This window comes from Leuresthes tenuis, unplaced genomic scaffold (genome assembly GCF_036924035.1).
Source record: "Leuresthes tenuis unplaced genomic scaffold, fLeuTen1.0.hap1 SCAF_20, whole genome shotgun sequence".
Taxonomy (NCBI): domain Eukaryota; kingdom Metazoa; phylum Chordata; class Actinopteri; order Atheriniformes; family Atherinopsidae; genus Leuresthes; species Leuresthes tenuis.
In genome coordinates, this window is record NW_027325374.1 from 16,809,417 (window position 1) to 16,837,012 (window position 27,596).

The following is a 27,596-nucleotide window of genomic DNA, read 5'->3' on the forward strand; positions in this document are numbered from 1 at the left end:
TAACAAGCCATCTTGGCCCACATGCAGCAAAACAGGCCCAAACTGTGATACTATGATAGAAGAGAATGATAGAGGATGGTTTTGGGGGAAACTGGAAAGTCATTCTGAATGGTTCATGCAATATTTGACGAACTGCAGATTCACAGAGATGTCCTTTTTGGTTTGAAAGAGGTGGCTTTCTCCTTGCAAAGCTGCACAAGGTCTTGACTGTCAAACACCTTGCTCTTAGAGTGAACTTTGCTTGTTGTCATGTTGTGAATTGTGGGGTTTTGTACTCTTTTCCATTTCAGTAAAACTTAACTCAGAGGCCTTTGCAAATCACCTTTGCTCATGCGTAAGCGCTTCTCACAAACTAATGTTGTGATGACCTATGTTCTTTAAACAAAACTGAGCGTCTGCTTATACCAAAGTCTCACCACACATATCGAAAACGCCCAACTCTAATTTGGCAATTAGACAGACCACCAATCTTAGAGGTTTACGTTGGTTTTGCCATTAACAGTAATACTTGATCATTTTGGTCAATGCTGTGGGGACCAGGTGTAACATTTTGAGTTGTATGAAATTCTGACATTAAAATATTAGAAATATGACGAATATGAAGATGGTATTTAGTGTAGGACTAATTTAAAAAACTTTGACAGAGTCTTTGCTGCCATCTAGTGGCCGCACTTGTCTTAGAAACTTGTTGCAGTACAGTGCTGGCTGAAATAGCTAGCAGAAAGCTACGTTAGCTTTAGCCAGTCAGTAGTATATCTGTAGCAGAGAATCTCGTGCTCCGTCCATTCACCAATGACACGGACACTTAACATACAAACATGCACCTGGTTATTCACTGATATTTGGCTGGCTATTTTTTCTATTATTTATCACCAACGCTCCGTGAAGCTTTCCCTGATCTGAATCGCGCAGTAACTTAAGTCTGGGTGAGTTGCAGTGCTAAGTGAGGGTTTGGCTATTAGCTAGGCTTGCACTTGTGAATTGAGTCAACTAACTTGTCAAGTACCAAGTGTAATTTGGCTTCACATGCAAAATAGCTCGATATCTCAGCTCATCTAGTTAACCGAGAATATTAAGGGGGAGTGATTTTAATAAGAATGCCAGCTGAACGCTATAATTGCCTTTATTGTTTTCTGCAGTAAAGCGGAGTTAGAGTTATTAGCATTTAGCCCGAGTTAGCAAGTAGCGGTAGCTGACTAACCTCTTGCAGGTAAACTCAGGTAGCGTTCTTTATATTAACGCGATTAGCAGCTTACCCGGCGCATGAACTCTCTTTTATTTTCGAGTCTGTAAGTGTTTTTAGTTTGGGATAACAGTATTTACCTGTCCACAGCACATGCTAACATTAGCTAATGTTGCCAACACTTCAACGTTATAGTTTGGGTACCATTTGAAATATAAAGGCATAACCTCATTTCTCGCCATTCAGTGTCGTTATCTGCTTTGCCAAAGTGTTACGTAGCTGAAATTCATCCTTCATTAGTTTGTCGCCGCTGTTGATCTTAAACAAGTCGGAAGAATGCTAAGCTTGTGTTTTTTGTGGCAGGCCTTAGCTTGTCTGAAACTAGTGCAACTAGTTTTTACCCAGGAGAAAACAATTGTAGAGCATTTTATTTTTCAAGCAGAATGTTTTATAGTAAGCGCGTAAAAACCGACAATAGTGACTGTGCAGTCGGCAGAGTTTTCAGCTATTGCATGTCGGGTTTGTCTCCATCTTCAGGCTATGGATCCTGAACGACAGAAACGAAGAGAGGAGATTCAGAAGGCAATGGGCTTTATTCAGTAAGAGAAATAATTGATCCAGAACACCACGCCTGAAGCTCATACCAGTTGTATAAATAGAATCCCTAAATTGTTCCAATTTCCTGTTCGCCAGGTCATCATTGCCTTTCCCGGAACCAGAAAGTTATGAGGTTTGTTTTAATCCTAAACCACCTTTAGATATATGTATTTATCCCTTATTAACAGTATGCTTGTATATCATATATTTCCCCAAAACCACACTCACATTTTCTTCTACTGTAGCCAAGCAACAAATTAAACAAGACATAATTTTATCTGGACTTTTTGTTCCTTTACATTTCTTTCTGTTTCTCTGTCTGTCTGATATTACCCGCCCATTATTTGTTTATGCCACCCTCTCTCATTCTAACCTATTCACTCCTTTTCCTTTATTTTTTCTTCTTCCTGTACCTTTCAGGCATTTCTGACTCAGTTGGTGTGTAACCTGCTGGACGAGGGGAATTCGTGTTTTCGAGATGGAGACTGGCGTCAAGCGACTCACCAGTACGGAGAGGGGATCAGCGTTGCTCGCTATGCGCAGGCCGAAGCCCTCATCATCCCCCACGAGCTGCTGGAGAGCCTCTACGTTAACAGGGCTGCTGCCTACTACCAGATGGTGAGAGAGACGTCAATTCTGTGGGGAAAAAAAAGAAAACTGTAGGGAAAGGATGTCTGACTTTTAAAGCTCGGATGGAGGCAAAGTGGTGTGAGAACAATGTTAGATTGCTGATGCCAGAAAACCTGCATATTGGCAGAATTATGACTAAATTATTTTGACCGCCACTCCACCATGATTAATTCTCTCTTGTTTTGGTGTTGGGAGTTCCCTGATGAGTTGCTCCCTTCTACATCTGTGCACACATTAAATGTCTCCCCTACAGAAAAAATATAGAGAATTTTTAATCATAGCCAAATGCTCCCCGCTGCAGTGCAATAAAATGAAATAAAATAATTAAACAAAGCAAAGAAAGTGCTCGCAAGGCCAAATAACAAGCTCAGACGATGGTAAAATGTTTGACCGCATCATGGAGCGGATCTCTACTGAAGTCTTGTTGAAGAAAAAGACTCGAGGCGGTACAGAAAGGGTCATGTGTGAACACGAATGACAGCAGGGGCAGCAGCCCTGGAAATAAATGTGTGTAACGTCACACATTTGGAGTGTGAGGGACAAAAAACAAACGGCGGCTTGTGTGTTTGCGTTTTTTTTTCCAAATTGTGATTGTGAAACACTGGGACACGCCGAAGTTCTAGCTAGTTATGTTGCCAATGAGTTGCTCTCCTTCTCCTTGCACTGCTCCCTGTTTGCAGTTGCCATTTGAATGGGAGAAAATTGCAGTTCCAATAGCTGAGGCACTTCATGGTTACTTTATCATCTACGGTTCTCCCTCTTTAGCATGTTTAGCACTCATGTTTTCTTCAGTTTCTAGATTCCGTACTTCTGTAGGAATAAGTAGGGATGACTCATCAACTCAAAATTCCTCACCCAGATAGTTGAAAACGGGTTAAATATTTGGCCTGGTGACTGGAAATATATGGATGCTCGCAGTTGTACACTGAGGCTGTTGCTATAATAAGTTGTGATTGAAAACCAGTGTGAGTTTTTTCTTTGTAAACACGATAAGCCACATTTGAAAAATACCAACATCTGTCTTTTATCTAAAAACAGCATTTAGTCCCTCAACTATTTATTGGCTTATCCTCTGATGGGCTGTGATGTAAACAAAACTCCTGGGTGGGCATGTTACTTTGTGCTAACCGCTGTGCTCAGAGCGACAAGAGTGAACGAGTTGACCTTCTGTTTTAAAGCACAATTTACTGATTAAGTGGCCCTGAAAGTCACCAGACGGCAACCTTTGCACATAAAGGGATGCAAAGCATATATTTTGCCAGTCGTCATGGTCAGCTGCAAGTTCAAACTCGCACCCTGGTTACAACAAGGTTGTGTTCAGTAGCTCAGAGTTTATTGTCCGCTCAATTCTAAATGTTGCGTTTAATCAAGAATACCTACTTTTGTCGCAATTAATGCGGTTGTTACTCTTATAGCTTTTCTTTCTAACCCCAAAATGTCAGCAGTTAATTTCAAGACCTTGTCCTTCCTGGTGTTATTTATAAAAGAAAAAAGTTTACTTGAGGTTTCCTGTGGATGGCTTTCTGGGTTGAGTCACCACAGATGTGCATTTGTTTGGCAGAGCCAAGTTCTTAGCCTGCAAAATCTCTGCAGTGCTCACTTTTAGCCTCAAAGTGCTAAACTCTCATGTGTCATGATGCTCATATCTTGCATGATTATATGCATCAAAGGATTTGTTTGCATGTAGATTTTCCTGCGCTTCTCATAGTGTTAATGTGGCCATTCGGTTACTCTCTAAGAGATGTGGAAGTATTTCTCGTCTGGAATACGGTCGAGATCTCTCAGGAGATTTGATAACAAAGTTATTGAGATGCCTGACACTTTGATCACCTCCAGCCACTGTCTCAGGCAGGAAGGTTTAGATTACTCAAAAGTGTCATCATTTTACATGCTCCACATTTTTTTACACTGCAGTTTTGAGATGAATAATCAGAATATTTGACCTGTCAGAGCACTGAGGATAACCATGCTGCTGATGGAGTCAGTTGCCTTTATTTAGTGGTTGCACCCACAATCATTTGGGTCTATGTAGAATATTGTAACGGCTCTCTGATCCTGTCACTTGCATTTGGAGACGCGTACAGCTGGCCGTACACGACCACCGACTGTTATTACATTTTAGTTGGTTGCTGGTCCTGCTTAGCAGGGGTCTGACTGCAGAGATGCTTTTGTGCCTATTTATAACTTATTATAGATGGAAAGATGGATAAATAGATCAATACTATTTATCTTTACCCACTGTATAAAGGGAAATGGAGCCCAGCTAGCTTAAAAGAATTTGATTTTTCTTTGCATAGCCTACATTTATTTGGTAATTATATTTTTTTATATATACTGTATATATTAGAAATGTGAAAAATGACATTCATAACATGGGTTTCTATTACCTGTAACCCTCTATTTTTTTCAGAGAGAGTATGAGCGTGGTGTTCAGGACTGTGACAGTGCACTGTGTGTGTCAGAGGGCAGCCGCAGGGCTCTGTACCGCAAAGCACTCTGTCTCAGGGAGTTGGGACGACTCCGAGAGGCTTACGAGTGTGGAACCAAATGTCTCCTCACAGCACCACATGTATGTGATCACCAGTTATGAGTTTGTTAACATTGATTTGATTTTGTTTGACTTTCTAAACTGTGCTGAGTGCGTTGTGGTCACCTCATAAGAAATGAGACTTCTCCTGAGATATGGTGTGTTGTGTGTCGTTGATCTTGCAGGACAGGCAGGTCAGTGACCTGGCCCAAGATCTTGCGAACAAACTGGGTTTGAAGGGGCGAAAGGCCTACGTCAGCCCACAGACTGAGTCAACGTCCACAGAAGGGGAGAGTCACGGCGAGACTTCCCCTCCCACCGGAGAAGTAGGTGCTAAAGTCTCAGAAAACACATGTAATGGAATGTGGCGTCTGTGCTAAAGAGAGCTAATGTTCCTTTTTTTTTTTTTCCTTTAGATGTCTTCCAATGGGCTGGAGTCTCTGGGTGACATTGGTCCAGGTATCCCATACTTGCAAACCTTGTCGCCGTCTGCTTCCACCCACATTTCTCGCCTAATTATCTCATTCTCCCACATCAGCTGACCTGTCCAACGCACAGTGCATCCCTGCTCCTCTGGCCACGCCCATCCCAGTCAGCGACGACCCAGCAACCACTGTGGTGACCTCATGCTCTGACCTGTCAGAGAGCCCCAGCAGCCAGGCCCTGCCTCCCATGCCGTACTCTGTTCCTGTGTCGGAGCACATGGACGAATGCAAAAGTAGTGTTATTAAGGACGAGCTGGACAGCATTTTGGAATGCATCCCAAAGAAAGTCAGTGAGGTGAAAGAGGGACAAGTATATGAATAAATCAGCTGCTTAGCCCACCTTACTGAGTGACCTTTTCACCAGTAAAGGTGATGTTGAGTACGTATTTAAATGTCTGTCTCCTCCCAACAGAGTCCAGTTCAGGGTGCTATCCCAACTAACCTTCCCAACACAGCTGTTGGTCTCCGGCCTCCTTATTCGCCCAACCTTCCAGCTCCATCACCTCAGCTTCCCCCAGCTTTCTTCAGCTCCTCCATCAGTGACATGCCCCCTCTGGAGCCTTACTCGCCGCTGCGTGACCAGGGCTCCACCCAGGCGCAGGACGCACTGGGAAGTTTTTCTACAGGGGACGCAGATGGAGAGGGGAAAGGAGTCGCTGCTGGCGGGCTTGACTCATTATCTGAGTACACTCTCCCTGGTGAGCACAGGGTGCCATGTTGTTGTTTTTTTTCTTTACCTGATTGAAAGATTACATTAACTGATTTGAGAAAAGTTTGTTCAAGGAGAGACCATGTCAGACATTTTAATCATCTGCACTTAGAAATATTAGGAAAGCGATGAGTAAACTCTTAAGTGGCATCATAACCTGTCATATCTGACCTTTCTGATGGTCAGATACAGCAGCCAGAAGTATAAAAGCAGAAGATAAACTTACCTTACTTCTCAGATTACTTGGTGCACTGTATGCATCTGTTTACAATATGTGCAGTGCACTGTTCGCACATGTAGGGCAGATTCACGGGGCAAAGTTGGTGTCGACTTCACCCCACGCAGATTTAGGAATTTTTGGTATTCCGTCAATGCAGACGGTCTAAAGGCACATAGCACAAAGCGCTACAGTTGAATGTTGGTTGAAATAGGCTTGAATCAAAAGAGGGACCTTCACAACAGATTTCAACACAAAGAGAATAAAATCCCCCCCTCCCAACAAAAAGGGGAGAGTTGGATAGTTTTTAACCTTTCTTTGTAAAAGGAACGGATATAATTCCTTTCCACAGGGAGATCATTTCTTTTCTCAATTCCTTGTGGCTGCAACATTTGAAGCAATGCTCTTTTTTATTTTCTTTAAGCATTGTGACCTTCCTGTGCCATTTGTCTTTGTTTGATTATCCACCTTGATGAAGAAGCGATCAATCTTATGTCATTATACTACTATAATAGATCTAATTTGGACTCATGGAAACAGTTGGAAGTATACAACGTACCCTATGTCCTTTTTGTGTGATATTTTATCGAACAGCTGTAGCTTTACTGCTGCAGTTCCACATCACTCCACAGTGTAGGTGTGGTCAGAATGTTGTTGCAGTGCAGCTGTCTTTATCTGAGTTCTTACACATTTTTTTCCTCCATCTTTTTGTAATCTCATGACATTTTTTTTCTAGGTCAAGGACAAGTGCTTTGGAATCTGCATAAGAAGGGTTTCTTTTGGACTATTTGAGTTCTGTCTATAGGAGCTTTTGATTGTTTCACAAATTTTCAAGATATTTTAGAACAGATGTGTGTGTGTGTGTGTGTGTGTGTGTTGTTGTGTAAAGCACTGAGTACATATGGACGCTTGCTGGAGCCACGAGTCAGAAGACTGTAACAGAAATTCTAGTATTTCATGCATGTTTTTGGCATGCACGTCACCCTAGATCTAAAAGACTCATGTTGTTGAATAGATATTACAGTATAGAAATTGTAATCCTGTTTCTTATGCCAAGTCATTCTGACCTATTGCAATGTCTTTGAAAGCTTAGCTATCAGAGCACAGCTCTTAGGGAGTTGGGTGTAATCTTAGATGTGTATCAGCAGAAAGACTGACTGTGACTCAGCACCGTTTCAACATGGTGTCTGACATCAGTGTCCTTGTCTGTTGTGTTTAGGGGGACGAGTGTGTCACAGCTTCATCCCTGGAATGCGTAACCACAGTAATGCACATGCAGTGAGTAGCACAGCCATTACGTGCTTTCTGTACCTAATCTGTTGCTGGCAAAATTGTTTCTTATTTTTTGTTAACTGCTTTGAGACATTTGTGTTGGTAAATCTAAGCATCCATTATTCTTTGTCATCTCTTCTTCAGAATGGACCAGCAGGAACCAACCTCTCTCTGCTCTCCAGAAATCCTCTGGCAGCCACACACGAGTTTCGACAGGCTTGTCATGCCTGTTACAGCAGAATAGGTTGGATAAAGTCACATTGAGCTATTATTTTAAATCCCCACTGAAATGTTGGAGTGTTGCTGTACCTCTCAGCTTACCTTTTAAGGGGTTTATGTGAAATATCCTGACTTAATTTAGACATTGGCATTTATCAGCCTTAGCTGCTAACGAGTAGAACTTGTAGCATTACTGTCAGATGTGCTCTTGCAAAAGTTAAAAAGGAGGAAGTCATTTCTGATTTTGAATAATTGGTGATCCTCTTCTTGCTTTCAGGTCCACGAGTGATGGACTACAAGTATCAGCCAGAGGCAGCTCACCGCTGTAAGAGAGATGTGCTGCTGTGTCGTCTCAAAAACACAGATGACCCCACCTGGAAGAGGATTCGTCCCAGGCCTGCGCGGAATAACTTCCTCGGGGCATTTGTACTCTGTAAAGGTGCGTTGGCTTTTTTAAATGAACTCGAATGTTTGTTTTAGGTGTTTAAAAAAAAAAAAAAATATCAAGAAATTGCAACAGCCAGATTTCTAAACTGTCCTGTATTGTGTTTATATGCTAACATTCTGCCCCTCTTTATCCCACAGAGGTACAGGAGCGTCAGGAGTGCCAGTACGGGGAGAACTGTACGTTTGCGTACTGCCAGGAGGAGATTGATGTGTGGACGCAGGAGAGAAAGGGCGCGCTGAGCCGAGAGCTGCTGTTTGATCCTCTGGGCAGCACGGAGAGACGGGCGCTCAGCGTCACCAGACTGCTGCAGCTCCACATGGGCATGTTCATGTTCCTCTGTGAGGTGGGACCACAGTCTAACAGACACGTCCACGTTGAACCTTCTATTTGGAATTTGACCCAAACCTGTGTCTGCATCCCCTTGGTTTTTCCGTAGGAATGTTTTGACAGTAAGCCTCGCATCATCAGCAAACGCAGCAAAGAAAATTTAGCAGTCTGCTCAAACCTCACAGCGCGACATCCATTCGATGATAACAAGTGAGTGTAGTAGGGTTTCTGTGTCTTTGTTCTGCTTATGAAGTCTTATGTGGGGTTCACAAACATTGTCATAAAACAGAATGGAAAGAGGGGGTCAAATAGATCTATATTTTGAGCATTGGGCCATAAAAGGCTGCCCTATTGCCCTATTGCCCTGTGCAGATTAGATAGTTGGTGATTAGATAAGTATGGCATTGTGCACCTTAACCCCAACTCTCACCTGCAGGTGCCTGGTTCATGTGGTGAGGTCAGCCAATGTGCGTTACAGTAAGATACGCCCCCTGCACCCCCTCTGCCAGTTCGACGTTTGTCGCCATGAGGTTCGGTACGGCTGCCAGAGGGAGGACAGCTGCTCCTTCGCTCACTCTGTCATAGAGCTCAAATGTTGGGTTCTGCAGCAGGACACTGGTGGGTAGAGCACAAATGTATAGTGTATTATTGCATTACAGCCGTCAGCAGTGTCGGTTATGGTGAAACGCGCGTTATGGAAGTGATGATAAACTGTTAACTCAGTATCTCAAACGGAGAGTAAAAAGAAGTGTTTTTCATTGCAGTGCGTCTCATTTTTCTTTCAGGCATCACTCATGAAGAGATGGTCCAGGAGTCCAAGAGACACTGGCAAAGGCTGGAGCAGAATTCCCAGAAGCAGCAGAAGGTGAGCCTGCAAAGTAGGTCTGGTACTTGGAGCCTGCTTGAATCTAGTAGACCTGCGATTCCATCAGTTTGGTGTGCAGCCGATGGAAAATCAAGGTCATCAAAAGGAGGGTGCCTTCTTTCGTTTTCTTCTGAGTTCAGAACAAAGGTGTCTTAATGTTATGGAAGCTTCAAAGATTAGGTGCGTAAAGCTGAATGGAACTCATTCCATGTGAAACAATAAGAGATCTTTTAAATGGCATCAGTGAGCTTCTGTTACAGCATCATGAGGCTCAGAAGTACAAGCTGTCCCAGCAAACGCATAGCACTTGTTGTACTGTTAGATTTGATGTCCCGTGCACTAACAATGGCACAGTATTGGTTTTCAGCCAAACTTAGACTATTGCCATTGTAGTAAAAATCCATAAAAATACTGAACATCTTCTCTTTCATAGTAATTGATGGCATTCTGGTTAAAAAATAAAAAATACATATATATATATTTGTTCCTCAGTTGTATTTTAATCCACGATTGATAATTTCTTATTTCAGCCTATCCACATACCCCATCCGAGCAGCAGCATACCTGCCGTGGGGCTCGGGGGAATCGGGGGTATGGTTGGTGGAGCAGGTGGAGATGGCGTAGGAGCAGGTGGTGTGAGTCCTGTGGGAGGGTTTGGAGGGGGGGCGGGAAGGGGGCGCCCCCTCAACCTGAAAATGAAGTTTGTCTGCGGCCAGTGCTGGAGAGAAGGTCAGGTCAACGAGCCCGATAAAAACCTCAAATACTGCACCGCCAAGGCACGGCATAGGTAGGGCCTGACTCATCTGTGTTCATCTTATTTTCGCTCTTAGTTAAGCAGCTAAACGAATGTAATCTTTTTGGCTTGTCCACCATTTGTGTGTCATTGACTGGAATTCGTCTTTTTGTGTTCCTCAGTTGGACAAAGGAGCGCAGGGTCCTGCTAGTGAAATCATTTGAAAAGAAGAAGTGGGTTGTTGTCCGGCCTCTTCCCTTCTCCCGCTCCTATCCGCAGCAATATGATGCGAGTACTTCTCTTTTATTCTAATTTGTTTAGGTTTTTTTGTCTGTTTTCTCCCTATGGAACAAGTGATGTTGGAACAATTGTAGGATTTTCATATTCTAGTGAAAGGTGTATTCATTTTGAATATTTTTGAGCAACTTTAATGACAGACATGTTGATAATGCAAAGGAATAGGCTTTATGATTTCATCAGAGATATTTATCAAAGAAATCCCCATCACTTTGTAGTTGCTGTTAAAGTAAAACCGTACGTGTCTCTGGCAGATGTGTGTGCATGTGATGAAGCAGAAGAAGTGCCACTATATTGGGAACTGCTCCTTCGCCCACAGTCTTGAGGAGCGGGACGTCTGGACGTACATGAAGAACAATAACTGTAAGCTCCTGGTTCTTATGGAAAGCATGAGATGGTGCATGATGTGTGCTCAAGTGTTGAAGTCGATTAGATCATTAACATTGCTGCTCAAATTTAGGAGCTGGGTTTTAGTTTGTCGCTTTTACTGCCTTTACTGAATAAAGGCTGAGAAACAGAAGAGGGACCCTTATTGCATTGTTGTTATGTATTTTTTGTGCACAAAAATGTTAAACACATGAGTACCGCTGGGTATGAGTTACTCAAAAGCTTAAAGTTTTTCTTTTAACATGTTTTAAGATGTTTTATTAACATCACTTTGCTGCTCTGCATGCCTTCTTCAGGGTTACTGATGTTGTGCCCCTTTTCTATGTAAATGTTTTTTTCTTCTTCTCTCCTTAGTGAGAGACATGCAACAGATGTACGAACTCTGGCTGCAGCTGACCAATCAGAGCAGACGGACGGATAACTCCGCTGTAACCCCGCCCCCAGACGATAAGCAGGTCACCATAACGGCAGATTACACAGAAGGCCTGGTAAGTGGTAAATACCACTGACATTAGAGGTCATACACTGGCCTGAAGGTCAATGTTTCCCATTAGATATTCTACACCGATGCTACCTGCTAAGTATGATGAATGCAATTGATTTTTTTTTTCTTTATTAATATCACAGATGAGGTCATAGCTACAGGCTGATAACTGATCAGAAAAATCATTTTAGGAAAAAACTAGGGTTGGAGACTTCTGATATGTGATATGTTTTATCCAACTGCATCTCTCTTTACTCGTGTTGCCCGGGTTGTTGGTTTGTGAGTCATCAAATGTGCTGATGTCATTCATTCCAGGGAGGCCGGCATTTGTCAGACGGGGACGACCTCTGAGCGTAGCCGCGTTGACTGAAAAGCAGCCGATGGCTGCAGACGGAGACGGGCCTGAAAAACCAGCTACAACTGAAGTCTGTCGTCCTGCAAGTCCGACGACCTCTAGCATCTAGCCAGTGAGAGAGCAGATGGACACAAAAGATGTTCGATCCCACCCTCACATGTGTATGCACACATACATTTACACACAACACCCAAACCGCAGGCACCAGTTATCACTAAGACAAAACCCAACACTTTGGCTTTAGCATTTTGTTTGCTTTGTTTTTCTCATGCTACATGTGGCACCTTTTAGGTTGACCTTCGGCAGATTTTGCCAGAATAGTTCTATCTCTGAATTAAACAGTCTACTTGTGTTCCCTAATTTTGAGAACGTGTGCCCACCAGGAACTTTTTTTTTCCCCCTTTCTCTTCCTACAAAAAACCCCAACTCAATTTCACACGGACACTGTTCTTGGGAGGGCGCGCTGGTCGCAGCCCACAGATTTGCTGAGCGATAGTTAAACACAAAGGATGCCAAGCTCTCAGTGCTTTTTACAGCCGTCAGAACTGAAGAAACTATGACGCAGAAGAGGTTCTTGGTGGATACACCTCACTGAGCTCACAACCAAATCCTACTCTCTTTCCTTTGCAGGAATATAGTAAGAGGGTTGATATAACTTTATGGAGATTGATTTTGAGCATATTTTCATTTTTCCAAGGGGAGTTGCGCTTCCTTGTGATATTGTCTGCCATATTGGTAGAACGTTATGAATGTAACGCCTGCACGGGCCTTCACAACAAGGAATTTTGTCATTTCAAATGTTGCTGTTGTGGAATGTATGTAAGTATACTTACATGTCCCCCAAAAAACTGCGTGACATTTCTGTTCCTCCTCTTCGGTTATTTAGTCATAGCGACTGTACCTGCACACACACACACACACACACACACACACGCATACTAATTTAACAGTTGCAGCCAGTCACAAATGGACACTTTCTTTAACGTCAGTTGACAGAAAGAGGGGGCTTACAATGATTAAAGACCGGGGGCTAACTTGCACAAGGCTATTTGCTTAGAGCTGTTGTTGCTAAAGCAATCAAGGAGATATTTGCAATAAAACTTTAAACTGTACTGGTATGCAGCCGGCAGAAAATTTGATTTAGGAGAGCTCCAGGAATTCATGCAGGCTCCAGACAATATGATAAGTTCAGACTGATGGTACCCTCTAAAAGAAATAAAATAAATAATTCTGACCTTGCTTGACTCGAAGCTCACACTTTGCAGAAAGAGAGATTATTTCTAATAATTTAAAAAGAAAAGATGTCCACCTGAAAGATAATTTAAAAGCTGGTGATAGAAGCGTTAAAAGATTGATAAAGAAGATTAAGTATCTGTTTTCCTAGTTTAATGAGTGGAAAATTTAGAATTGAAGGCTTAAGTTGACACGTCTTCAGTCAAACGGAGGTCAGTACTTCAGAAAAACAAACCCCATTAATCTCTGGCAGCCTTCAGAAGGACACTTGGTTCCTCGTGCAGCCAGATGTTTTGTTCCCGACGGGAGAAGGCGGCCCCAACACGACCAACCTTTACGTGATGGGCAACCTGCAAGCACGAGAGCGCCGAAAGGATTCGCACCGTATATTGTGCCTATAAAAACCACATCGTCATTTGACGTAAATGCCCATTTAAAAAAAATAAATAAATACGCACGTGCACACACGCAAAAACAGGCAGGATTTGTGGCCATTTTATTCCTGCCTTTAATGTGGACAGATGTGATAAAAGTATGTCTATGTTCAAATACACACATATTATTCATACATACGTACATGCATATAATATACATACAACTAATGATAAATGATAACTTAGCAGTTAAGCTTAATAAATATATAACCTGAAAACCTGTATTGATTACATAGAAGAACTTCTTGTTATTGAGGTATTGCTATATGACATGTATCGCTGAACTAGATGACTATAGTGAATTTTTTATTTTATTTTTTCCTTCTCAAAAGTTTCTCTTTATTTTGAAATCTTGCTTCTGTGTGGGTTGTTCCAGACGGGGCTGTTTGCCAGGATTTCTGCAGATGATGTAACGAGCGTCAGGTCGGGGGTTAATGGTTCCCACTGTGGGCGCAGAGCCCGAGGTGTTTTTTCTTTTTTCGTTTTTTTATGTATAAATATATACAGCAGCAGCAGCTAAACTGACTGTACAGATTATAATAGATTTCCCTGCTCTGTTGAACGAAATCAAACTGGAAAGAAGCTGCAATTTATGTTGAAGGAAAAGAGCATCGGGCGGCAGGATACACTCCCATCATCTGCACTCCCTCTGAACCCAACAGCCTAAGCTGTTTTAAGACAGACTACCTGGCTAAGATGAGCCTAAAATGCAGATTGCAAGTCTGCTTTGTTAGTCACGTGCAACTGATTGGCTGTTTCGCCCCTTGTCTGGAACAGCCCAGGTATTAGCTTCTTTGAGGGATTGTATTACTACTACTCCTAGTATTATGATGAATATGATGACTATAATGATTGCTATCTATTGACTATTCCTATTTCTCTTCTATATGCTATTGATATATGTATGTTAATTGCAATGTATAACTCTCTCTTTATATATGTATCCATGTACGAATATGATAATTGACAGTAAATATGCGTCTATGTATGCAGCAGTGCGCAGCTCCGCCTGTACACTGTCTTTCAATTAATTCACCAGGCAAGGACAGATCTGGAAATGAGGGCATACGTAGAGGCCTATATACTCCCGTATAGCGCCTTATTCGATACTTATACTACACCTATAAGATGATACATACCCTCATTGTATAATCCTGCTTACTATATACAGTATATGATATTGATACCTATTATAATACTTAGACATCCTTATAAGATTAATTAGATAAGAGATGGTGGCCTGTCTTCTTTTTTTTTTCTTTCTTTTTTTTTCCTGTGGCTGTGGGAAAGTGTGCTGTGGTCAGAAATGTTTGTTTTGGGGTTAAATAGAACAAGCTAATAGGAGCGACTCAAACGCAAATGCTCTTTGTCATTTGTTCCAGTTTAAATACAGGAGCAAATGGATAGCCGCGGCTGGATAAGTTTGACCAGATAAATCGCAGATTATGGCGAGTGTTTTGGATGCATTATCAGTGCAACAAGTGCACAAAAAAATGATGTGGCTGCTTGCCAAGCCCCTGAGTACATGCTGAGGCAAGTTGCTAAAGAAAAGAAAAGGCATTTGAGGTGACTTTTCGTTTCGGTGTTGAAGAAAGGCCAGAAGTAATTATGTAATGGCCACACACAAGAGCGGGAAAAAGGCAAAAAAAAACCAACAACAGAAACTGGATGCCTGTGCTGGGTGTGTTGTTGAAGGCTTGTGAATCATGACAAAACCTATTGGGGAGGCATGTGGCTGCAACGGCGTCCTACAGAAAACCGACTGAAACACACTTTGGATGCAGTAACATGCATACTTTGTCAGCCCGCTTCATTAAGTGTGATTGAAGCCTTGCTGAGAAGGTGGTGGGGTGGGGGGGGGACCTTTTAAGGAAACCTGAAGTCTGCTGAGCGAAAAAAACCCAACCTAGTACAAAAATAACTGTAGGACTCTTACAATGATAAAAACAACTGTCATTGATGTCTTAATTGTCTGTTACTATCATCCTCAATGTGAGTATTCTATGCTGCACGCCTTGAAACATGCTCAGCAGATGTATTTACATTACGAGAAGCATTGAACTTTCAGGTTGCTCGTTGTCTGTGATATTGCGGTAACGGCACATGCGAGCAGCTGTTTATTTCTCCCTTCTTTTTTCTCAAATGTACAATACGGACTGTGGGTTATTTATTTATTTTCTTTCCCATAGTAGACGTAGACGCCCAAGTTTGTGATTCAGTTCTGGTTCAGTTCTCATCCCACTGCGGTTAAATTAAACCACATAGTTGAGTTTGCCGCCCTTGATTCACAGCACCAACGCACACCCACAGGGCAAGTTCTGAACGAGTCGGTTATCAATGAGTTAAAAAGGAATTATTGATCATTTCAGTTTATAATAACTTCATTAAAGAAACCAGGGTTGTTAGAAGTGGAAAAAACAAGGCCTCTTTTTGTACTGTTTTTTTTTTTTTTTTTTTTTTTTACATTTTGTTGTTTTAGGTTTTTGTTTTTTCCTCTTGACTTTGTTTTTCTCTTTTCTCCTCCCTGGTTTGGAAGTTCATGATCACACAAGTGGACCAAATCTCTTGAAAGCATTTAATAAACTGTTTTAGAAAAAAGAAAAGTGTGTGTTTTCCATTAATTTAAGCACACAGTTAATGTATGAGGGCCTGTGCAGTAGTTAATAAAGAATAAAAAGCGGTTGTTGCATGACTAGATCAACACAAACCAGTTTGACTGTCTGATGTCTGACTGTCTGGTATTTATTTATTTATTTTTTCTCACGGGTCTACCTTAATCTTGTGATTATTGCAAGTGTCAGCATTGACCTCCAGAGCGAGGTCAGAGGGGTATAGGTGTACTTTGGACCCATAGGCGTCCACTCACACCTTTTCGTGGCATGTTTTTTTCCCTTCAGTCTATATAATCATTCTGACCTCATATACACAGATTAATTAATTTTTTTTTTTCCCATTTTCCGACTCTCTCTGTTAACAGCTTTCACCTGTGTTCCCCTTGAGACAACGAGCTGTCCTCTTTATACACATGCACTGTCTCTACCTGGAAAAAATAATTATTTATTGTGTGTCAAGATTATTTTTTGACAAATGACTTCCCATGGGATTAAACATTAAAGTTGACATCTGAAAGCCTAGGTTGAGGGTTTTATATATCTTGGCGTCACTTAGTAAATGTAGTTTTTGATGATTTATATACCTATTTTGAAACCTATCGAGCTTCTTTTAGTGTATTTTGAACAGGCATGCGATTCGGAATGTGCTACAGGTGTTGTATCCTATTTTGTGGTTTGGGTCTAATGGGCTGCCTCGTTATATCACAGTTAGCCCCATTTGGCGTTCACGCTTCTTGTTTTTTTTAACCTTAGGTAATGCAAACGCGCCTTGGGATTGGTCGTCAACGGTTTGATAGACACATGAACAACCAATGAGCGCTCTTTCCGTCGACTTCAGGCTCTCGATTGGCTGCGAGGATCTGTCGAGGGGTTGGGCTGCGTTGAGTAACTTGAGCAAAGTCTACATTGAAACAACCGTCGAAGTTTCAGTACTTCAATCATTTCATGGTTCCTGCAAAGCCCGTGTAACCACGGTGCATTGAGCGGTTGTTTTACGTATTTTTTGCGTTAAAACATTTGTTTTCCAATTAGGACTTTTAAGGGGAAAAATGACTTCAGAAATCCCGGAGATTTTCAGGACTCTCCTTGAGCACCCATTCACTCTTCCTAACTTTGATAATGGTAAGTCACCACCAGAATCGGCTTAAGTTTTTATGGAAGTGAACTGTAGCACAGTTAGTGTTAGTTCTTAATGCAGAATTGACATAACAATTTCGAACAAATCCCAACATTTCTGTAAACAGCTGCGCCCCTGTTGTGTAATTCCTGTCAGCTGAGAAGCACGTGAGCTTACCGCTGGATGTCGGGGATCTGCCCCCCTGGTCTCAGAATGAGTCCAAAGGTTTACAGGTTTCAGCTTAAACCCTGCTGCACCATCAGCAAATACCGTAGAACAAACGAAGGTGGTACTGATATCCTTAAACACCCCAGAGGGAGTGGGTTGTGGCATATAAACTGGTGACAGTCTTGCCCTCTATAAACGTGAAGAACCCCTGGTCTCAGTGTTGTTTTCTGATGATGAGGACCATGATGGTGCCTGATAAATGTGTGCCTATCTGTCGTAGTGTGTATGGATCTGTGCTTTTAACCTGCTGGGACTTGACACCATTAAGTGGATGTGTGTGGGTGAGGTGGACAGGGGGTGGGAGGTCACTATTCAGTAGATAATCAATAGACTCTTTTAATGTCTACATTATCCTATCTGTGTTAATCCAGAGTGTTTGTCATCGTTATTTTTGAGCTGTGTGCTGTTACTGGTGTCTCCATTTAACTGGATTTCATACAGACTCTCAGTCTGGTGGGTTTTCCCATTATTTTTGCAAAACTATGCGAAATCACCTCTCTTAGGCTTATCTAATGACATGTCAATCATAATATATTACCCTTCAAATTGCTGAGATGTCTTTCAGTTATTTTCCGCTTGCCAGTTTTTGACAGATTGTACAACTGATGAAATGATAAGAATCCAATCTGATTCGTTGTAGAGGGTTTATTTTTCTTTTATTTAGATGATCTCAGTTGTGGTGTTGGGACTAAATATAGTTCTAGATGTGTGGGAGGAGTCAGAGACAGAGTGATGGGGGCTATCATAAAGTGCTTTTGACAGTCACACAAACATGCAAGGTAAGCAAAATTAGAGTGAGCTGCTCCTTTGTTCAGTTTGTCCAATTATACACTTTACTGGCCACGATTAAAGGCGTCAAGGCCTGCACAGACCATGTACCAGAAAACAGCGAGTCCAGGCCTGCATACTGACTGTTAACAGAGCTCAGTTGTGGAAGTGGACACACTGACACACATACACATAAAATGATAGAGTGGATGCCTTTTTCACATCTGTGTTTGTCCTGCTGCTAGACACACTAATTTGAACCTTCTTTCTTTGCTTCCTGGTTGTTGCCTCTACGTCTTTGACAGAGGTATGTGTGGAAAAGTAAGGGGAGAGAATCTACTTGAAACACATGATTTGAAGACTAACTCGAGGCTGAAAATGCACTTGCTGTTTCAGCTCGCGTTCACCTAAGCAACCGTGTCCGTTCTCAACGTAATTGCCTGTGTTGTACGCTCGTTACTGGAAAATTCCACAAGAAGGCACACCTGGTCACTCGGACCAGAAGGTGCCGCTGGAATTACGGGTTGTAAAACGGAAACGCTGATAAACTCTAAACCTGGTGTCAATGAGCATTTTGTTGATTTTTCACAAGAACACGACAGAAAAAGACACAGCGGTGGCATCGTAGATGGTATGTGAGGGGCCCCAAACAAGCACAGCGTAAAAGAAATGATGATTTAAAAACATCTAAAGTAAGCCTTACACACTACCGAACCTACTGGTCACCCACATATTGCAGTTTGCATAGGTGCAACTTTAATTTCTGACGATGCGCACAACCGGCACAACAAACGAATGCAGGATACACGAGGCAGCCATGATAAACACGCATAGTAAACTGCAAATGCATTTTCATATGTCATATGTACTGTGACGAACTGGCCTCTGGCTCAATGACGGCAGGGATAGCGCAGCAACCCACCCCCCCACACCTCTGACCTTGAGTTGGTTTAGAAAATGGATGGATGAAGTAAAGTGTAGGATTTGGGGACATCTGCTGGCTAAAATGTGGATTTACAAATGAACACCTCCCACTCTAAGCATGAAGGAGAAACAATAGTGATGATTCACTAAGTTTTCAAATTCAAATCACTGATTGACTCTCGTGGTTTATGGATCTGGACATACTGGAGCTGATCACTTCCATCAAGACAGAAATATTCCATCACAAGGTAAAGGTGACCATTAACAACTACCGTTTGTTGATTTGAAATGACCTTGACAAGTAAGCCCAACCCATGTCAGCAAAATGTGCTCGCCTGCAATAGTCAGGCTTTTCCAGCCCTATTTAGGTATATTTGAACTGCATATATGGAAACAGGACTTAATGTGCTGTCCTTATTGAAATAATAGTCAGTCAAACAGTCGTAGCCCTTTCAAAACAGGGTCTACATCATTTAAACACCTTCACCTTCACGTGTGCTGTAGTTGTGATATCACTTTTTCTACATGTGACTTTTTTAAAAAGGTGACATGATGAAAGTATTCTGAATGGCTTCTTACTTGGAAGCTGTTATTGCACTCACAGTAACAAGTTGACGACTCTAGAAAAATGTTATCATTAATTTCATTCTCATGCACTATCGAAACAAATCTAAATCAGTGTTTTGCAAAGCTGCCAGAAAGTGAGAATCAAATGTTTCCATTGGCCGGTTTGAATTAACTAAACTAAGCTGCATAGGGCTGTCGGAGAATGACAGCAAAGTAGCCTATGCAAAAGTAGCATGTGCCACGGTGGCCACAGTTGTCCCAGTGGGGGAAGGAACCACTGTTAAGAAAATACAACAAATACTGCAGTCGATATCAGCTAGGAAAATAGAGAGAACTCTTCTTAAGGAATTTCTTTTAATCTTTCTCCAATTATCTGGGATGATAGCTGAGGAGGGCCAGGTCAGTCACGAGTTTGTTGTTTGCCGTTCAGACCAAAAACAGCAAAGTTTGCAAATTATTGCCATTCTCCCTAATGCGCATCAAGTTGGGTTTTAAATCATCTTTTTTGCGTTGTTTTTTTTCCACTCTAATTTAAACCAGTCACATTTTTTTTTTTTTTTAAAGAAAGAAAAAAATCATTATTTTATTTGTTTGTGCAGATGTTGTGAATAAATGAGTGGGATAAGATGGTTAGGACAATGCTGTTATTTATTCACTGACTTAATAAAGCCATCTGTTGGAGACTTATGAAAAGCAGCTCATTAGCAGAATCAATATAGTCCAGCCCTACACGTGAGCCTCTTGATGCATATGTAAGTATCAAACTCAGCAAGATTGCTGCTGCAACCCTTATACAGTGACCAGATGTTCATCAACATATATTTGGAAATGGTTGATAGCCTGTTAAATTAATGTAAAGAGTGTAATGCCAAGTGTTTTTGTAGCTTAAGCCTTTGCCATCGGTGCCCTTCTTTCAGAGTCTCTTAAGGTATTTGTTCTCCAGCTATTCTCATCACAATAAAGTGAGCCCCGCTACATGCCAGAGCTGGAGAGAAAACTTAGATTTGAGTCACATTTCAGGAATGTTCAGGGGGATAATCTTAGGCGAGCTGTGCACGCCATAGTCCCTGACATTGAAGGTTTGACTTTACACATGGTGTTGTGCCTACAACATGTGACACGTGATTTCTGAGACATGAGAGGAAAGGACCCCTCCCCCCACTACCACCATAACATACTACGTTGTAGCAGGTGGATGCATGCCCTTTGCAATTCATCATACAGTTGTTAATGTATGAACATGGGAACAACTTGTGCTTACACATGACAAAGGTGTCCTAAATTGAACAGAATGTGCATCATGGCCAAGATCAAATGTTACATCCTTTTTTGTGCACATCTTTGCGTTTATTCGTTATAATAAACTAATGTGGGACGTTTTTGGATGTAATTTACCTCACGTTAGTTTAAAGGTGGGGATTACAGCATCTAGATGATTCACTCGTATTAGTTGAAATCTTATTTTCTGGCTCAGAAAAAGATGAAGTTCACTCTAACTCGCAAGTGATGTGGCACAGATATCACCCACCATGATCAACATCAAAGCGTTGTGTGATGATGGATATTGTGCCAGAGGTGTTGTGCTGTTGTGGCAGCTTCACATTGGGACATACAGATCTTTGCCCTTGCGATGCCTGTTCGGCTGCAGGAACGTGTCAAAAAGTAACTGAAACCCGGATGACCAATTACACTTTGACACTGCAGCGCCGCCCTTCTTGCACATCCCTGAATGTGAGCAGCACAGACATCGAGCTTCGTCATTGGATGGTGTCCGGAGATATGTAAGCGCGGCTGCCGCACATGTTTGTGCATGTGAGCCGAGCATTCGTTGGTGCAGCAGGAATAAAATACAGAGGTTCATGTGCTGCACATACATCCAGATTGGTGTTTTTGTCGAAACACAAAATAAGCCAGTCACTTTTGTTATGGATTGATTTCTGCTGACGATGCAAAAGCGCTGGCATTAATCCATAGACGCCCATCATACCTCAACAAAAGTTGAACCGAATCGTCTATCGGTGCTTACTTGCTCAAATAACAAAAGCTTAGAGCTAAGTTAAAAAAATACAGTGTCAAATAACGAAGACAACCACTAGCGTATGCGTAAGATGTCCTGTTTTGCCTCGTGACACGTTTTTCTCTAATGTAGTCTGTGAAACATATAACTCGGTCAACCAATGAGAGCACAGCTAGTTGCGCTAAGCCCCGCCCTCCTCCCCGAAAATATTCATATTTATGAGTTGAGGCCAAAAACGCCTATCAAAACAGAGCACAGTTGCCATTTTTTATCAGGGGGTGCGGTTTGTTCTGAACACCAAAACCTCTCGACTACCCACTTTTGCGAGGAAGTGGGTCAACGAAGCGAGCTGCTCCAGAAACGCCGATAGTTTAAGTGGTATTCCACAGCGTATTTTTCTGACATTTCATCAGTGTGTGACGGTGGTGAAATAGAGCGGACAGCTGACGTTATCGAGCGAACAGGACATCCACTGAGTTTGCTTCTTTAGCCGTTTCTTCTAGGCTTGGTGTTAACAACAAGGGGGGAAAAACATGTCGGTCGAGCCAATTGTCATCACGCTGGAAACGGCCGCGGGGGCTCCGAGCTCTTTCCCGGTGGTTTTAAAGAAAATAATGGAAATGCCTCCGCCGAATATACTGGACGGCGATGACGGTAAGAGGAGTAAATTTATGGAGTACAAGTATTTAAAATTGTGGGTTTAATCGTGAAAATGTGAAAACTTGTGGAGAGATTCAACTTTAACTACGTCTCTGTCGAGGGTGGTCGTTTTACCATATATGCAAAGACATTGTTGGCCATCTCCGGCGATGATGGGGCCCCATGGCTCTAAGCCTTTTTTCTCCGGACTCGATGTACAAACTCGCAGTCTAGACTTTTCTAGACACGCCCCGGGTTTTAAATGCATTGTTGCTGAACAAAACACCGGTGCTGAAACTGCTAAGAACTAATATTTCGACGAGGCACTTTTTATGTGTATATTTTAAAACGTGCACAAAGGGTACACGTCGTCAATGGCCCCTTATGTCAATGTTTTTACTTTTGCTGGTTGTGTTTTCTAAGAGGCAAATTACAGTAACGACGAATTAATAAACTTCCCTTTTGTTTTTCTTAAAATGCTGCAATGGTGGAGTCGGAGGCAACCCATCTAATATTCGCTGTTGCTGCTAAACCAATTTAGACTGCGCAGTACATCCCAGTCAACCACAACATCAAACCGCCTGTCGGCCCGGCTCGGCTCGGCTCGGCCCGGCTTGGCAGCGGTGACATTTGGGTCCCGGTGGTTGCCGGGTGTGGCCTCCGCTCGATCTGTGTTTTTGGGGTCTTTTTTTCGCATCGTGTCAGCTCTTCTGACTCGGTTCCTTGCAGTTTTTCAGTTGGAGCGGCACGCGCAGACTCAACGTTCTCTCAACCTGAGTTTATAGGATGCAAACTTTCCCCGAGTTGGTTTGCGACGACATTATCGATGTTATTTACTGCACCTGTTTACTTGCTTCTGTAAAGTTTAGGTTTTTGTTAGTTGTGGTTCTTGGGTTTGCGTTGAGAGAGTGATGTGTGGCAAACAGACATCCTTCCTCTTTTGCTTAGTTTTAACGACAGATAAGAGACAATTGTCTTTTCAGCCTACCTATGTGAACACTTTTTGTATACTGGTATATCTTTCTCATTTCAGACACAGAGAAGGAGAAGCTGGGTCTTGGAGATAATGTTGACCTTGGCGGAGGGGGTAGTGACATGGGCCCTTCAGCCGCCCTGACCCCTGCTATCTGGGAAAAAACCATTCCCTATGATGGCGAGAGCTTCCACTTGGAGTATATGGACTTGGAAGAGTTCCTTATGGAGAACGGCATCCCCACCTCACCCGATGAGGACGCCCTAAAGGAAAACGCAGAAAATGCCGACAAACCAGAAAAAGTGAAGGCCACTCCCTCAGCGACCAAGGTTAGCAGGGCAGCAAATGTGTCTCCAGTGGCCCTAATGCCCATCCAGGAATTGGACACGTGTGAGGAGGAAGTGGTGATCCTCTCCAAGGGTGACTGTGACGTTACCTGTGATGTTACTACAGGTGAGTGGGCAGCACCGAACTGCATCAGCACTTCATAAAAAGCAGGAAATCTGTTGTTCCAGTTCAGCCAGGCCTCGAATTTTTAAGTATGTTTTTTTTTTTAATTTTTTTTTTTTATGCAGACCAATAATTTGAGAGAAAGTAAAAAAAAAAAAAAAAGCCAAAGATCTACATCGGTACAGATGTTTATCTTCCTACTTTCTGGCTTTTACTTGCTTTTTTTTTTTTTTTTTTTATATCTCCGCAGCTTTCATGAAAGCAGACATTCTTATCTAGTCTAAGATTAAAATTGCCAGCAGCTTCCCTAAGTCTACTTGATATTCATCTGGGCTGGTCACAGATGTCAGTCAAACATGATATGCGTGGTAAGAGATGGCAGAAATAGAAGTGGTTGCTGCTTCCTTATGGAGATTTTTGACAACAGGGCTGTAAGCAGGCTGTATACGATGCTGTTTGGAAGCATTTAACATGACTTGTTTAAGCTAGTTTGTGCTGATTGTTGCAGAGTTTTTCCATCTGCAAGCTCCCCAATTTTTAAATTTGTGTGTTGCTTGCCTGTCTGCTCAGAGGTGACCACCGGCAAAGTGACGCCCGAGCCCATCGACCCCGATGAGATAGAGGTCGACATGAACTACGAGCCAGATCCCACAGACTTGGTCCTGTCGAGCGTGCCCGGAGGCAAACTGTTCGACCCACGCAAACACAAGTTCAGTGAGGAGGAGCTCAAGCCGCAGCCTATGATTAAAAAGGCCAAGAAGGTGTTCGTGCCTGATGAACAGAAGGTAAGCTGGAAGGGGAGTGACGAGAGAGAGAAAAAGCACAGTTTGTCCTGTCACATGTTTTTGAGGCGTCACTAAAACACAACGGCATGCGTGAGCGTAAATCTGAGCTTCTGCCGTCTGAGTTTTGAACCCTCACTTCCTGTTGTGGTTTTTCAGTTTGATGCAGCAGGAGTTACTTTTTAGACTGCTGTAAAGCAGCATGATGGAAGAAATGAGGACATATCAAAGTATATGTAGTTGAGTAAATGAACAAAAAGCTCTTTATTAACCGGATGCTGCAAATGTTACAAAGTTTCTTTGGTGAAAAGGGTTTTGTTATGAGTGACGTGTTCATAGATGGGGTTTACGACCAAAGCATATTGAAATAAAGCTTTGAAATCTAAATTTGATCACAGATAATGCTTCCTTAAACAAATGCTTCTTTGAAGCTTTTTAATCTCATCAGCTCAGTGTCTGATGCAACAGAGCCTCTGGCAGCACACAGTGACTCTGCAGTCTAATCTGAAAAGTGACTTTGCTTCCAGTCTAACAGATGACTGCTTTTTGTTTACATCCACAAAGGAGCCTGGCTGTCCGCCGTGCCACTTAGCAGACATCTGATTTGGGCTGATTTGTATCGATCAAAATTCTTTGGATTCACTCCAACGTCTTTCTTTCCTGTCTGTCTCCAGGACGACAAATACTGGCAGAGGAGGAAGAAGAACAACCTGGCAGCCAAACGCTCACGAGACGCCCGCAGATTAAAGGAGAACCAGATCACGGTCCGAGCGGCTTTCCTTGAGCGCGAGAACGCAGCGTTGCGGTCCGAGGTCGCGGATCTACGGAAGGAGTGCGGCCGATACAATAACGTCGTGGGTCGCTACGAGGCCAAATTTGGACCACTGTAAGGGACCCAAAAAAAAAAGTTGTGAAGTGTAAATGGGCATTCACGTAGTAGAGAAAGCAGTAAAGTCATTTGTCCCTAAGACTCCTGACTGTCAGTCATGTTGGCAGACTCCAGATCAACTATACCGCAGAAAAGATGTTGTCAGAGTGTTTAGACAGAGGGGGAGAAGGGATGGTCATAGTACTGTGGGATGAACAGTGACAGGCCCCAGCAGAACATATTTGTCATGACTAACACAGATTTAAACGACCTGTGGCAATATTATAATGCTTAAAGTCTTCAAAAAGCACCCGGCTCATCCAGTATGTTTTAGGAGTCACTGCAACCCAGTCGAGTCTCTAAATTAAAGCTGTTTTCACACACTAACACTGCCTCCAGCTGCCCTTTAGGAGAGTGAGCTACAGACAATGGCTTTTTTTTTTGTTTGTTTTTACTGACATCAATACGTCCATTTGGACTTATCCATAATGTATAACAGAGACTGAAAAGCTGTATGTAGCTGAGCAGAAAAGAGTAAAAAGCAGCAAACGTGGTGAGCATTCCAGCTCATTCCAGACTTTTTTTAAAATTCTGCGCAGTCCAGTCATGTTCAGACGTTGCTGTTCTCGCATCCAGACCCTCTGGAATTCAAAGATAATTTTGAGTTAATAGGTGAGAGTACGTGTGAAAACAGCTTTAATATATGGGCTGGAAAATGTTAAACTAGCGCCATGACGGTGATATGAACTATCAAAAAGTAAAGACGGAACAGCTGAAACCGTGCAAATAGAGACAGTATATGTACAGCTCTGCCTTATTCCACAACTCAACTGATACATACTCGTACAAATCCTGCTTTCAGAATGTTTGACCAGCAGAGAACCGTAGCAGGAACATTGACCTTTACAAACTAAGAGCAGAGAGGGGCTCAGAATCTAGAGTTGTACTTCCTTTGGGAGAATTCAGTACGATTTGAATCTGAACAACTGGGTGAAATGGTGAAGAGATGCTTGCTGTTTGTTTGAAGAACTTTGAAGTTGGCTCAGTGTCGCCACCCGCGGGACGAGGGGTGTGAACTGCTGCGGCGGTTCAAACGTAGCGACTCGCTCGAGGTCGGTAGGCGCTGTGGTTGTCTCACGGAAATGTTCCACGAGTCGAACCAGTTCTCTGTTGGTCGAACTGAAGCATGTTCCATAAACAGTCTTCCCTCAGCTTAACTTTGCCCCCTCCCCACCGTCCTCGTCCCATTCTCATTGATCCTTGTTCTCTTCTTTTTCAAGTGCGGTGCCAGATGACGAATAGACACCATTTGATTTATTCATTTGTTTCATCCGATGAATAAATAAATCAAACTCTCGGTTGGTACATGGGAACGCTTGAGTCGATCAGACGACCACAAGGATGAAGAGAAGAGCATGTACGGAGGGCATGACTGACATTACCATGGAGATGTAATGGCACGTTGTTTTTTTTTTGTTTTTTTTCTTATTTTTCTTCCATGTACTTACCATCTATGTGAATAAGATGAATGTGAGAGGATATTCAAGTTCTTCTTTAAAACGCCTCGTTTATGAGGCATACTTTTATCATGTTTTGTACACTTTTGGCCGAAAGAGATCATTTGTGATGTTTATCTGGATAGACTCGGGTTTTAAGTTTTTAAACTACTATAAGCAAATATATTAGTAGTAGATGCAATATTTTAGACTAGTTTAATAACAAGGTTTGCAGTCTTTCGGATTTGATTGAATTCTGAAAACTCTGTGTCCGTTTTTTTTTTTTAAGCATTCAGATGTACTTAATAACCGATTGTGTTTAGAGCTGGGCTTATCTTTGCCCTCTAAAACTTCTGACTGTGACTTAAGCTTCTTCAGGGGAATACGGTGATGCAGCAAACCAAAACAAAAATTTAAAACGAAAAAAAAAAAAATCCCAGCTGTGTTCACTTATCTTTATGTAAAAGCATTCATTACCTGTGCTGAGTTGACGCTCTGTTTTAATGTCGCGTTTCTCTGTCACTCTTGGTTCTCGTACCGACTGGAGCAGACTGGACGCCTGCCTTTCTTTCTGCAGGACGTCCATTTTGACCCAGAATTTCAAGAGTAGAGTTCAATGCATGTCCTGTAAATAGTTGTTTGCAAAAATGAAGCCTTTAAAAGAGAAGAAAAACATCCAACGTACACGGCACTAGTCAGGTTTTTGAAGAATCGACGTACTTCTGGATCATCGAGCAATGGCGTTAACTCTTT

The 27,596-nt window shown here is 42.4% G+C and overlaps 2 protein-coding genes across 4 annotated transcripts; both read left to right on the forward strand.

The window, feature by feature from the left end:
* The first annotated feature begins 693 nt into the window (after positions 1–693).
* On the forward strand, positions 694–16,005 carry zc3h7bb (zinc finger CCCH-type containing 7Bb). 2 transcript variants are annotated; one of them, XM_072373013.1, is made up of 21 exons: positions 694–926; positions 1,721–1,782; positions 1,877–1,913; positions 2,201–2,398; positions 4,821–4,979; positions 5,123–5,263; positions 5,354–5,396; positions 5,476–5,717; positions 5,835–6,120; positions 7,568–7,626; positions 7,765–7,864; positions 8,117–8,278; positions 8,425–8,630; positions 8,724–8,824; positions 9,051–9,232; positions 9,400–9,479; positions 10,010–10,266; positions 10,395–10,500; positions 10,764–10,872; positions 11,251–11,384; positions 11,696–16,005. In XM_072373013.1, the coding sequence occupies exons 2-21, from the start codon at positions 1,724–1,726 to the stop codon at positions 11,729–11,731; spliced, it is 2,697 nt and encodes an 898-aa protein (XP_072229114.1). In that variant the 5' UTR covers positions 694–926; positions 1,721–1,723; the 3' UTR covers positions 11,732–16,005. The 2 variants fall into 2 exon arrangements, with proteins under 2 accessions (XP_072229114.1, XP_072229115.1); XM_072373014.1 differs by having other exon boundaries at positions 5,476–5,708.
* An 891-nt stretch (positions 16,006–16,896) lies between these two features.
* Positions 16,897–27,255, forward strand: tefa (TEF transcription factor, PAR bZIP family member a). Of its 2 annotated transcripts, none has more exons than XM_072372740.1 (5): positions 16,897–17,136; positions 23,308–23,700; positions 24,268–24,482; positions 25,154–25,365; positions 26,628–27,255. In XM_072372740.1, the coding sequence occupies exons 1-5, from the start codon at positions 17,064–17,066 to the stop codon at positions 26,647–26,649; spliced, it is 915 nt and encodes a 304-aa protein (XP_072228841.1). In that variant the 5' UTR covers positions 16,897–17,063; the 3' UTR covers positions 26,650–27,255. The 2 variants fall into 2 exon arrangements, with proteins under 2 accessions (XP_072228841.1, XP_072228840.1); XM_072372739.1 differs by lacking the exon at positions 16,897–17,136 and adding an exon at positions 21,945–22,289.
* Positions 27,256–27,596: the final 341 nt, after the last annotated feature.

Excerpts from the sequence above, each read along its gene's own strand:
- tefa (XM_072372739.1), top strand. The coding sequence starts at position 22,169 with ATGTCGGTCGAGCCAATTGTCATCACGCTGGAAACGGCCGCGGGGGCT. Across the intron at positions 22,290-23,307 it reads TATACTGGACGGCGATGACG|ACACAGAGAAGGAGAAGCTG; the intron begins GTAAGAGGAGTA and ends TTCTCATTTCAG. Across the intron at positions 25,366-26,627 it reads GAGGCCAAATTTGGACCACT|TGCGGTGCCAGATGACGAAT; the intron begins GTAAGGGACCCA and ends TTCTTTTTCAAG.
- zc3h7bb (XM_072373013.1), top strand. The coding sequence starts at position 1,724 with ATGGATCCTGAACGACAGAAACGAAGAGAGGAGATTCAGAAGGCAATG. Across the intron at positions 2,399-4,820 it reads CTGCTGCCTACTACCAGATG|AGAGAGTATGAGCGTGGTGT; the intron begins GTGAGAGAGACG and ends TATTTTTTTCAG. Across the intron at positions 10,267-10,394 it reads ACCGCCAAGGCACGGCATAG|TTGGACAAAGGAGCGCAGGG; the intron begins GTAGGGCCTGAC and ends TGTGTTCCTCAG.